This window comes from Echiichthys vipera (assembly GCF_963691815.1).
Source record: "Echiichthys vipera genome assembly, chromosome: 16".
Classification (NCBI taxonomy): Eukaryota; Metazoa; Chordata; class Actinopteri; order Perciformes; family Trachinidae; genus Echiichthys; species Echiichthys vipera.
This window is the reverse complement of record NC_139841.1, coordinates 28,413,658-28,426,157: the sequence shown is the minus strand read 5'-3', so window position 1 is coordinate 28,426,157 and position 12,500 is coordinate 28,413,658. Positions and strand designations below refer to the sequence as shown.

At 48.8% G+C, this 12,500-nt stretch overlaps 1 protein-coding gene across 1 annotated transcript in view; it reads left to right on the top strand.

Annotated features, from left to right (window-relative positions):
- Positions 1 to 6,523, top strand: part of myo18b (myosin XVIIIB) — a 43,070-nt gene extending 36,547 nt beyond the window's left edge. Inside the window, 5 exon segments of the mRNA XM_083929758.1 lie at positions 255 to 391; positions 492 to 533; positions 3,269 to 3,433; positions 3,580 to 4,550; positions 6,262 to 6,523. Of these exon segments, the coding sequence (XP_083785884.1) occupies positions 255 to 391; positions 492 to 533; positions 3,269 to 3,433; positions 3,580 to 4,540 (1,305 nt within the window). The 3' untranslated portion in view covers positions 4,541 to 4,550; positions 6,262 to 6,523.
- The last annotated feature ends 5,977 nt before the right edge of the window (positions 6,524 to 12,500 follow it).

Here is a 12,500-nt window from a genome sequence, read left to right as displayed (position 1 = left end):
TCCTTCCTAAGTAACGCGTGCGTGCACCGGTCATGGAGGCCGCGGAGGCTCCAGAGGGCGCAGGACCGCGCCGCGTGCGACAGGACACGCCGTTGGACATTCAGTGTTTGACTGATGAGGTAATAAAGGCTCGGACGAGGGTAATTGCCGTGGAGGATTGGACCTCGAGGTCTTTTGCAGGTTGTCAGCGAGGATGAAGACACACCACGGCCCCGTCCAAAGGTGAGTCTCACGTTGTTTTGTTGTTTGTGCAGGAGATGCAGGTGGAGGAGCTGAGCGCCGTGCGGCAGACGTTACAGGCCGACCTGGAGACGTCCATCCGCCGCATCGTGGACCTGCAGGCCGCCCTGGAGGAAGTGGAGTCGAGCGACGACGACAGTGACTCGGAGAGGTAAGACAAGTGTTTCCACCTGAAGACGAAGCTCCGCGTTAAAATGATCACGTGTGTTTGTGTGAACTCAACCTTTTCACCACTCTGCCCTTCACTCCAGCGTTCAAACGGCTGTGGAGTCGTTGACTCGAAAGAAAGAGCTGTAAGAACCTGTGTGTGTGTGTGTGTGTGCGTGTGTGTGTGTGAGACCTGAACTCATCTATGGAAGTAAATCTGTGTCATCGGATCTTGAAATTATAAAGCTATTGAATATTAATGCATTAAAATATGAATGTGAATGTTTTGACTCAGAATTCAACGTTAAAGAATTCTATTACGACGGCCAAAACTACAGAAACATCCTTTCAGTGACTCAAGTGAAGCGTCCGTGTGCATGTGCCACTAACAGTCCGAGCTGCGCTGCAACATTTTACGCAGTAACGTCGTTAAATAGTCTTTAAATGTAAAGTGTTGTGTGTGAAAGACCGACACACACTGACGTTTGACTTCAGCCTCACGTCTCCATCAACACTTCCTGGTTTTTGTTTCCACGTGCTCCACGCGTAACGTAGCGTAACTCAGCGTCCCGTAATAATCACAGTCTCTTAAAGGTCCATTAACCCCTATTCAGCAACATACAGCAAACCCCGTGTATCACAGTGTGACCATGGACCAGGCAGAAATATCAATAAAGTTCGCAGCCGAGTGTGAAACGGCCGGGATGAGGATCAGCACCTCTAAATCTGAGGCCGTGGCTCTCAGCAGGAAACCGGTGGATTGTTACTCCGGGTCGGGAATGAGTCCTGACCCCAAGTGAAGGAGTTCAAGGACCTCGGGATCTTGTTCAGAGTGAGGGGACGATGGAGCAGCGGGGGCGGAGCTGCAGTTGCTCTACCGCACCGTTGTGATGAACAGAGAGCTGAGGAAGGCAAAGCTCTGGATCTACCCTCAGTCCTGGTTCCTACCCTCACCTGTGGTCCTGAAAGCTGGGTCAGGACCCAAAGAACCAGGTCCAGGTCAGGACCCATAGAACCAGGTCCAGGTCCAAGCGTGTGAAATGTGTTTCCTCAGGAGGGGGTCTGGAGTCTCCCTTAGAGAGAGGGGGAGAAGTTCAGCATCCGTGAGGAACTCGGAGTAGAGCCGCTGCTCCTTTGTGTTGAAAGGAGCCAGTTGAGGTGGTTCAGGATCATCTGGTAAGGATGAACCCTGGGCGCCTCCCTAGGGAGGTGTTCCATACGCGTCACGCGCTTCAGTCATCTGATTGGTTGGTTTGGCCCGTGTGTCGGTGATAGATGGTTTATCCAATCAGAAACCAGGATTTTCGCCCCTTCATAAAGATCTTTAAACCAGAGTTCAGATGGATCTGCTGGAAGAGTTCGGTTTATAATAATCAGTCTGACCTAAAAACAAAACCTGCTGTATGTCATGTTAGCATCTTTCTATAACGATAGCATGAGTATTTGTTTGAACTGCAACAGGATCGCTAAAGCCGGCCGGTTCCTCCGCTTCACTTCCTGTTAGCTAACTTCTGCACTCGCCGGCCGAGGTGGTGGGCAGACGACGTCTTTATCACACATCCTCTTATAACACCGTTATCTCCAAACCGCCATTTCCCACAAACTTTTCTTTTAACCACGTCCTTCCGCTTCTTTACCACCCGTGTGCTAACGCTTGCTAGCAGCAGACCTGTTGTTCGCCTCTCTCTCTCTCCTGCTGCTCTGACGTCTGTGCGTCGGCGTTTCGGGGAAGGATTGAAACACACAAACGTACTCTGACGCACAAACGCCAGCCAACACGAGGCACGGCACTGTTTACCATAGGGGGACATCAGCTGCTCTGCTCTCTGCTAGCGTTAGCGAAGCTGCTTTGACTGTTTTGGTATGGTTTGTTTTACCCGCCATGTGCCGCATAATCCTCTGAGATCTACTCGCCAAACTCAAAAACAGTGAAAGCGCCTGATGTGATTCCAAAGCCTCTTCCACATATTCAGCATATGTCGATGCAGATCCGTGTGTGAAAACTTCATATTTGTGGGTTTTTTAACTTGCACTTTGAATGGAGTTGTTGCTTCAGCTGCGAGTCCACCTGCCGCCTCTCTGACGCAGGATTTGAGCCTGTGGAAAAACAGGACTCCTCCTCTGACCTGCAGCAGAACCATCAGCTGTGTGTTGGGCTTCAGTCTGTGCGAGCATGCTCATGCAGCAGCTGGATGCCGGTGTAAAGTCATCCCGTGCTCTTTTTCAACAGTTACACAAAGCAAATAATCCGTCGAGGCAGTTTCTTTCATGTAACAACTATTTACGGAGAAATCCAGAGTCGCTAACAGCCGGACGTGGCTAACAGTAATTAGCTCGGAGCAGCACGGTGAAGGCATTCAAAGGTCTTTTTTAACCACTAATGCTGCTGAAAATAACAGCAAACCTCTGCAGCAGCATGAGAAGAGTCCCTACACACACAACAAAGCAGCAATGGGCTCCTTCCACCGTAATGGACTTTACTATGAGAGGAGCTGGTACAGGGGCCAGTAGGTAAGTCTTTAAAACTCTCTTTAATAAACTCTGGCTTCACTAACTACGCTGATGACGCTTTGTTGTGTGTGTAGGGACTCTTCTCATGCTGCTGCAGAGGTTTGCTGTTATTTTCAGCAGCATTAGTGGTTAAAAAAGACCTTTGAATGCCTTCACCGTGCTGCCCCGAGCTAATCACTGTTAGCCACGTCCGGCTGTTAGCATCTCTCCTGGATTTCTCCATTAAAAAACCGTCTCCATGGATTATTTGATGATTAAAGTGCAGAAAAGACCCTGGGGTGATTTTACGCTGGAATTCCACTTTAACTGTGGTCGTTTCTCCACCAGCGTAAGAACGGAGAAGATAACGTGTGTTGTCTTTGCTCTGCAGTGACTCGGTGTCCAGCGTCGGCTCCATCGGGACAGAGGATGTGGGAGAGGGGATCCGTCATTGGTTAGGGGTGCCCAGAGGAGGGTCCCGCGGGGGCAGCAGCACCATCAGCAGCCAAGGAGGGCGCCAGTCTGTCGCTGACACCATGAGCATCTACAGCTTCAGGTGACAACTCACCGTTCACAGACGTCTGTGCAGCTGCAACGTAGAAGAGATCATCAATCGGCAACTTTGCGCTCTGCAAAATTCCACATGCCATTTTTTTTTCTGTGTCAGTTCTGAAATGTCGTGTCTCCGTCCTCCCTCTGCAGGTCATGTGTGGATCCTGATGACGAGGGCTCAGAGGCTGGAGGAGGAGGAGGAGGGGGAGGCACCAGAGGCCCCAGTCGGGCCCCGTCCTCCTCGGCGCTGTCCGAGCTGCTGGACGGACTCCGCAAACGCAGAGCAGGCGGCGAGGCGGGAGAAGGAGCCGGCAGCACCGTGTCCCTGCCGGTTTATCAGACGACCGCGGCCTCGACTCTCAGACGGAGAGCCTCGGGCCTCTCTCTCGCTCCGGGTGACCTCCAGGAGCCCCGGCCCGGCCCCAGCATCCTCAAACCGCCCTCGCCGCTCCTGCCCCGCGCCGCCAGTGCCCGCTCCATCGGCGACGCTCAGACATCCTCCTCCTCCGCAGGAGCCAAACTCGCCCGCTTCAACTCCACCGATTCCCTCACTTCGCTCCCCTCGCTGCCGCGCCTCTCCGCGTTGGCGTCCTCCCCCGCCACTCGCCTTCACCCTCCCTCCATCTCCATCCCGGAGGAGGACCCGGACGAGCCGGTCCGCTCCGTGACGACCCCCATGCAGCGCTCCCCTCAGGCGCTGAGGCGGTGCATGCTGGGGAGTCTTTCTACAGAGGAGGGAGGGGAAGGCTCTCTGGGTTCAGAACCCATGGTCTTCCAAAACCGCCGCCTGGTCGAGGACCGCGACGACGCAGCCTCCGACATCCTGCCCGCCATCCGGAGAGCTCAGTCCACCAGCAGCCTGGCCGGCTCCGTCAGAGGAGGCAGGAGGGCGCTGAGCGTCCACTTCGGAGAGCTGCCGCCCTCGAGCCGCAGCAGGAAAGGCTCCGAGACCGAGTCCTCCAGCTCCGGGGGATCGGGAGGAAGCTCTCAGGGCGGCGGGACGAGACGCAGGTTTGAGAGGCCGCAGGGGGAGCGTCTGGAGGCGGAGGGCAGCGAGGGCGGAGACGTGGCGTCAGTGATGAAGAGATACCTGAAGAAGGAGGTCGACTGAAGCAGGTGAGGTGCGTGAAGTCAACACCGGGAGCTTTATTCTAAATATCTTTATGATTTGAGTTTTTACAGCAACTTAAATGGAAAGTTCGGGTTTTTTGAAGTGTGTTTGTATGACGGTCTTCTCACCTAACCTGACCGCCATGTGACCGCCATGTGACCGTGGTACCTTAGTCAGTCAGACAACCACACTTCAAAAGATCCAAACGATCTCATTAAGAAATGTTTACAGCCAAACGTGGAAAAGAGGCGCGGTGCAGCCGTGTTTTGACCTTTTACGTTTCGCTTTGCATTTATTTTGAGCCTTTTTTTAATATTTTGAGCAAATAGTCGCAGATTTAAGAGATTCAAAGTCATAAAACAGTGTTTTGTTTTACACTCCCTGTTGAACCACAACACGGCTGAGTGCCGCTCAGGCTAACGTGTCTGCAGTGAACTCAGACGCCATCGTACGTTTGTTTCCCAGTTCTTTGTTGTTGTTGTTGTTTCCTGTTGCAGACGAGCCGCGTAAAACCAGAGGTAAAAACCGGAGCGTGTTGCTGCTTTAGTCGGATAAATTGTCCATGCGCTGCTGCAGGTTTAAGACTTAACACGCTCATGGAGTTTGGCCCTTAGGGTGCACTCACACTGTCCTTCCGCACCGCGCCCAAACAGGTTTTTCGGGTAAAGTCTAGTTCGTTTGACCAGTGTGAGTGCAATCGCTCCGCGCATAACTGCGGCCAGCTGGCCGTCCACGGCCCGTTTGGGAGAGGTGGGCTTTAGTAAAGCACGTTTGCACGTGTACGAGCACGAGCGTGCGCACGTGTACGAGCACGAGGCCTACGGCGGTTCTGAGGTCATTTCCTGTGCGCCTGTTGGGACGTAGAAAAAAGAAGGAGGGACCATGCGCGGACATTTCAAACAATGGCGGTGAAAGGTTCACGTTGGTGTGATGCGGAGGTGGAGTGTTTACTGCAGATTTGGTCGATGAAAAGATTCAAAAACAGTCGACAAGACGCACAAAAACTCCGAGGTCTACGGAAAGATCTGGAAACAAAGCCACGCATCGCCATGACGTCATCAATGCGTGTGACGTGTTACGGCGTGATGACGTATAGGCAGCAAGAAGCATTCTCCGAGGCCCAGGTAGTGTGAGTACAAACGGGCCTGGAGGGGGGGACAAGGACCCTAAAGCACGGGGCACGGGACGGAGGCACAGTGGGAGGGCGCCCTAAGCCTTGAACTTACTTCCTCCCACTAACATGAGTTATTACAGGAAGTTACTAAAATAACTCAATGTACACGCGTTCCTTCGTAATTCCATCCTCTCGCAATCGCAGAGACGTTTGGTACAGACGTTCATGTTCCCTCTCAGGACGAATTATAATAAAATAAACTTTGATGCAGCGCCTTCATTTCAGTGCTTCATGACCAAATACCCGTGGAACTAATGGCGTTCCCATCAGCCCAGGCTGCACTTTACTTCCTGATAAGTGTGAGGAAGTAAAAACACGGGAACTATGAAGAGAAACCACACGAATCGTCATTAATCTTCTTTTATGGTTATGAGGTAGGTAAAACACGTGACACCAGTTGAGAACAGATGAGAACGTGCGCTCTGTGCTCTGACGCAGAGGTGTCTTCGGCCCCGGCTGAACTCTGAGCGCAGTGATTCTGAGGTGTTTGATGAAGGCGGGCTCAGGCCTGCACGCCGCTCATTACGCCCCTCTCTCTGTTTCACAGCGTCCCTCCTGTTGCGACCGTCCTGTCGTCCTCTTCTGTCTCCCATCAGCCTCTCTGTGTGTCCACACCCAGCTGTGAGGTCTCAGACAGACGGACGGCTGCAGGAGCTGCGGTCCAGGCTGAACCCGACACTTCACGAGTCGTCAAGGAGGTTTTTTCTCTCTCACTCTCATTAAACACACCTGAAAACACATTTGCACTCCAGAGCCGGGGTTTCACATGAGCACTGATTGTTTGTATATGAATAAAAAATGAAATCAGCTTTTTGCTTCTGGAATTTATTCCATATTTTAGGAACATGTCTTTGTGAAGTTTTGCATCTATTTTTAGTCATTTTGCATCTTTTTGTGGTGGTTTTGCATCTATTTTTAGTCATTTTGCATCTTTTTGTGTTGGTTTTGCATCTATTTTTAGTCATTTTGCATCTTTTTGTGGTGGTTTTGCATCTATTTTTAGTCATTTTGCATCTTTTTGTGGTGGTTTTGCATCTATTTTTAGTCATTTTGCATCTTTTTGTGGTGGTTTTGCATCTATTTTTAGTCATTTTGCATCTCTTTGTGGTGGTTTGGCATCTATTTTTAGTCATTTTGCATCTTTTTGTGTTGGTTTTGCATCTATTTTTAGTCATTTTGCATCTTTTTGTGGTGGTTTTGCATCTATTTTTAGTCATTTTGCATCTTTGTGTGCTGGTTTTGCATCTATTTTTAGTCATTTTGCATCTTTTTGTGGTGGTTTTGCATCTATTTTTAGTCATTTTGCATCTTTTTGTGGTGGTTTTGCATCTATTTTTAGTCATTTTGCATCTTTGTGTGCTGGTTTTGCATCTATTTTTAGTCATTTTGCATCTTTTTGTGGTGGTTTTGCATCTATTTTTAGTCTTTTTGCATCTCTTTGTGGTGGTTTGGCATCTATTTTTAGTCATTTTGCTTCTGGTTATGGTGTTTTTACATCTATTTTTAGTCATTTTGTGTGTCTTTGTCATCATTTTTTGTCTCCCTGTGGTCATTTTTGGTCGTTTGGTGTTTACTTTTGGTCATTTAGCATCTTTGTGTTGTTTCAGCACCATTTTGTGAGTCAGGGCCCCTGACCTTATAGGCCCCTGGGTCTGTGCGTGGACCTACCGTAAAGAAATCCACCCATGGTCTCGGCTGTTCAGATCACAGAAACACATTTTAAAGCTGTAACCAGCTGAAGAAGATGCTGTTTGTCCACCCTCGCTGAAGAGTCCAAGCCCAGACTCTGACCTTATGTGCAGCTTACATCACGATATGATTTCATCCTGGTAAAGTTAAAGTCATTTCTCTTTTGTGTCTGAAGGTTAAGACCAAACTGTCAGCACTTGGTTGGATATGTTTCCGTGTTCTTTATCCCCATCTGTTGCTCTGCATGAGCCGAGCCAGAGTTCAGCTGGAGGTGGCGTTTACTGCAGCAGGCGGGTCCGGTCTGAGTGCAGCAGATGCACGACTGAAGGCAAACCGACCTCTGCATCACAGCCAAAGCCAAACGCCACGGATATGTTTCTACCAAAGACCGTTCCAAACCCAATAAATCATTTTTGAATCAATGTTTGATGTCAAACTCGGCTTCTTTGTTAAGGAGCCGTGTAATAAGCGGGTTAATGTAGAGGATGTCAGACGTTATAGCGAATGAAACATCAGGAGTGTTTTTTAAATACCACATTAAACGTGAGAGGGTCAGGACCCAAAGAACCAGGTCCAGGTCCAAGCGTGTGAAATGTGTTTCCTCAGGAGGGGGTCTGGAGTCTCCCTTAGAGAGAGGGGGAGAAGTTCAGCATCCGTGAGGAACTCGGAGTAGAGCCGCTGCTCCTCTGCGTTGAAAGGAGCCAGTTGAGGTGGTTCAGGATCATCTGGTAAGGATGAACCCTGGGCGCCTCCCTAGGGAGGTGTTCCAGGCACGTCCAGCTGGGAGGAGGCCTCGGGGAAGACCCAGGACCAGGTGGAGAGATTAGATCTCCACACTGGCCTGGGAACGCCTCAGGATCCCCCAGTTAGAGCTGGTTAATGTGGCCCGGGAAAGGGAAGTTTGGGGTCCCCTGCTGGAGCTGCTGCGCCTGAGACCTGATCCAGGATCAGAGGCTGAAGATGAGATGAGACATTAAACGTCCTCTGCTCTGATCTGCATCTTAAGGTGATGTTAACGATGATTATAGGCTTATAATATTATGGGTTTACATTATCTGAAGATCTGATGGAGATACACACACACGCACGCACGCACGCACGCGCGCGCACACACACACACACACACACACACACACACACACACACACACACACACACACACACACACACACACACACACACACACACACACACACACACACACACACACACACACACACACACACACACACACACACACACAGCTACATCGGATCAATGATCTTTGTCACAGCACGATAAAAAATGAAAGTTCTGCGTCCGGCTGCAGGACTTTTAGTGACTTATACTCATTCAGAAATCATAACTGTGGGTTTGAACGAGGACAGCGCTGCGTGATTCTGTTCAGGAGGAAACTGAGGAGAGAACAATCTCAACATCCTGCAGCATTGATTCAAAAGCCTCAGTTTTTGATTCACTGCAGCAGCTGATTCACTCATTCTTCCTCCTCTGTGCCCCTAAAGTAGCTGCAGCGCTCTCATTGTTGAAATCATAATTATCTGACACCGCATGTGTTCATCATCGTATCATCACCACATGAAAAGGTGCGTCGGAGAAAAGAGCCGGTTCCTTTCACTGAGCCTCTTTTTGTCATGCACTTTGCTTTAACGACGGCAGGTTTAGCAGCAAAATTCAGTCATTTTTAAAAAGAATGGATCCTGGAAGAGGTCGACAAAAGCAGTTCTCATTTCTCAGTCACTGGAATAGCAACTTAGCTAGCTGAGCTAACATCACCTGCATGAGTTGTTTTAAAAACAACCGGCTGACTTTTTAATTTTATCGTCTTAAATGAAAAATGTCACTCTCATAGTTTATCAAGCTAGCTAGCTAATGTAGCTAACCGTAAAATCACCCACAAGAAACACCATCTCCAACTGACTCTGATTTTTATACTTTTAAAAACTGTCACTAGCACATTTGTATCGAGCTAGCTAGCTTATAAATTGCTAACATCATTTGTAATTCATAATCCTAGTTTTGTCAGGTCAGAGCAGTTCAGTGTCTCCTCTGTTGAACCTGATCATGTGACGGTGCAGAGCTTGTTTGTGCCTCATGACGGTGTAACTGCAGATCTGTGCTTCTGTACATCCTGTTTCTACAGAGAACTCCGGACTGTTTTTATGGCCCTGTGGACCCTGTTTTAGAGACCTTGGTCCGTGTGGACCCTGTTCTAGAGACCTTGGCCTGTGTGGACCCTGTCTGTAACCTTGTGACCCTGTCTGTGACTTTGTGACCCTGTCTGTGACTTTGTGACCCGGTCTGTGACCTTGTGACCCTGTCTGTGACCTTGTGACCCTGTCTGTGACCTTGTGACCCTGTCTGTGACCTTGTGACCTGATCTGTGACCTTGGGACCCGGTCTGTGACCTTGTGACCCTGTCTGTGACCTTGGGACCCGGTCTGTGACCTTGTGACCGGTCTATGACCTTGTGACCCTGCCTGTGACCTTGTAACCCTGCCTGTGACCTTGTAACCCTGCCTGTGACCTTGTAACCCTGCCTGTGACCTTGTGACCCTGTCTGTTACCTCGTGACCTTGTCTGTGACCTTGGGACTTTGTCAGAATCAACCACAGAACAAAATCTGATCCTGTTTGTTGATGAAATCCATTTCCACGACAGGGCTTAGAGGAATTTTGGACTCTCCACACTTTAACTTGTGCTCTGAACTCTGCGCTGGTTAAATGTGTCGTGTAAACCAACATGTGGCCCTCTTCATCACCTCTGATGAAGTGCGTCGTGCAGTGGTGTTCACTGATTGGCTTAATGCTCGACAGTCTTGACCCAATTATCCGAAGAGGCTCCGCTGAGTCTCAGATCCCTCCACGCTCTAATTTGAGGGGATTGATCCCAAACAAACACGTATTTGGTTTAAACTCCACAGGATCGAGTTCCTCGAGGACACTTTTTGATTGTTGACGCGTCAGTTTCTTACAACACGACCGATCACCGCTCTCAGTTAAAGGTCAGGTGCTTCGGCTCACTCAGCTTCATATTCCCTGGGGGGGATCGAGGGACTCCAGATAGTTTTAAAGTACCCTGACAGTGTGAATCCATTAGACTACGGCTTTATTTGAACTCTTAAATGGAGGCCAGTGCTCCGCCAATTTCATATTGCTCTACCGAAATGTCGTGGGACGAGTAAGACACAGATTTAAATCGAAGCAGCAGAGGCTGAGATGCGCTGAACTTGAGTCCACGTCAAGCTCCAAAAACACAGGATCCTACATTACCCATAATGCAACCAATAGCAGAGTGTGAGAGGAACCTTTCGCCGCCATTGTTTGAAATGTCCGCGCATGGTCCCTCCTTCTTTTTTCTATGTCCCAACAGGCGCACAGGAAATGACCTCAGAACCGCCGTAGGCCTCGTGCTCGTACACGTGCGCACGCTCGTGCTCGTACACGTGCAAACGTGCTTTACTAAAGCCCACCTCTCCCAAACGGGCCGTGGACGGCAAGCGTGCCGCTCCTAGACGTGGTACGGTTGCACTCACACTGGTCAAAGGAACCAGACTTTAGCCGTGAAACGTGCTGGGGCACGGGACGGAGGAACAGTGGGAGTGCGCCATTAGACGGCCCATGTAAACAGAATTCCCAAAGAACGTCTCCAGTTCTTCCGGAGTGGTATTTGGTGCTGCTCCAGACACAAGGACTTCACGCTGTTTTGTGCACAGGTGTAGGAAATCACCAGGTTCTCCTTCTTTCTTTGTAACTGTTTCTTAGTCTATGAAGTAAATCCTTGGTTTCTGTGGATGAGTGCGGAGAGGAGTCACACGGCGGGTGCAAATGGTGACATTTGTTGGTCGTAAAACACTGATAACCTCCACTAGGGTCCTAAACATTGGGTAGTGTGTGTTGTTATTGTTACTGTGACGTCCTTGTGTTTGTAAGGTGCTGTGATGTGACTGTGTCTGTGTGGAAGCTACTTGGAGAGAGCTAGGGAACATTTCTGACCCGGTTGTGACCCGGCAGCGTCTCTCCTCTACGCACGCAGCTCAGTAAAGACATGGATACTGGAGACTTGTGGTCATGTGATCGATCCATCGATCCATTTCCTGTTATTGCTCCGTCTCATTACGGTTGTTGTGACTCCATCATTTAGGACCTTTTCTTCATCACGCTAACGGCTTTTTATTTATTCATAAAGTGCAGAACGACGACTCAGCGCTTCTGAAATGCTTTTACTGCCCAACGTTAAATTCTAATCCTCCACAAACTTTGTGAAAGGAAATATAAATATTAATAAAACGACATTACGTGAAACTTCTGACCTGCAGAAGCTGATGCAAGAGGTTTTTACCCTTTTTCAACAAACACTCGTAGCGTCACTAAACGGTCACCTTTAGTCGTCTAAACTTAACGGTCACCTTTAGTCGTCTAAACTTAACCGTCTCCTTTAGTGTCTAAACTTAACTGTCTCCTTTAGTGTCTAAACTTAACCGTCTCCTTTAGTGACTAAACTTAACAGTCTCCTTTAGTCATCTAAACTTAACCGTCTCCTTTAGTGTCTAAACTTAACCGTCTCCTTTAGAGACTAAACTTAACCGTCACCTTTAGTGACTAAACTTAACCGTCTCCTTTAGAGTCTAAACTTAACCGTCTCCTTTAGTGACTAAACTTAACAGTCTCCTTTAGTGACTAAACTTAACCGTCTCCTTTAGAGACTAAACTTAACCGTCTCCTTTAGTCGTCTAAACTTAACCGTCTCCTTTAGAGACTAAACTTAACTGTCTCCTTTAGAGACTAAACTTAACCGTCTCCTTTAGAGACTAAACTTAACCGTCTCCTTTAGAGACTAAACTTAACCGTCTCCTTTAGTGACTAAACTTAACCGTCTCCTTTAGAGACTAAACTTAACCGTCTCCTTTAGAGACTAAACTTAACCGTCTCCTTTAGAGACTAAACTTAACCGTCTCCTTTAGAGACTAAACTTAACCGTCTCCTTTAGTGACTAAACTTAACCGTCTCCTTTAGTGACTAAACTTAACCGCCTCCTTTAGAGACTAAACTTAACCGTCTCCTTTAGAGACTAAACTTAACCGTCTCCTTTAGTCGCCTA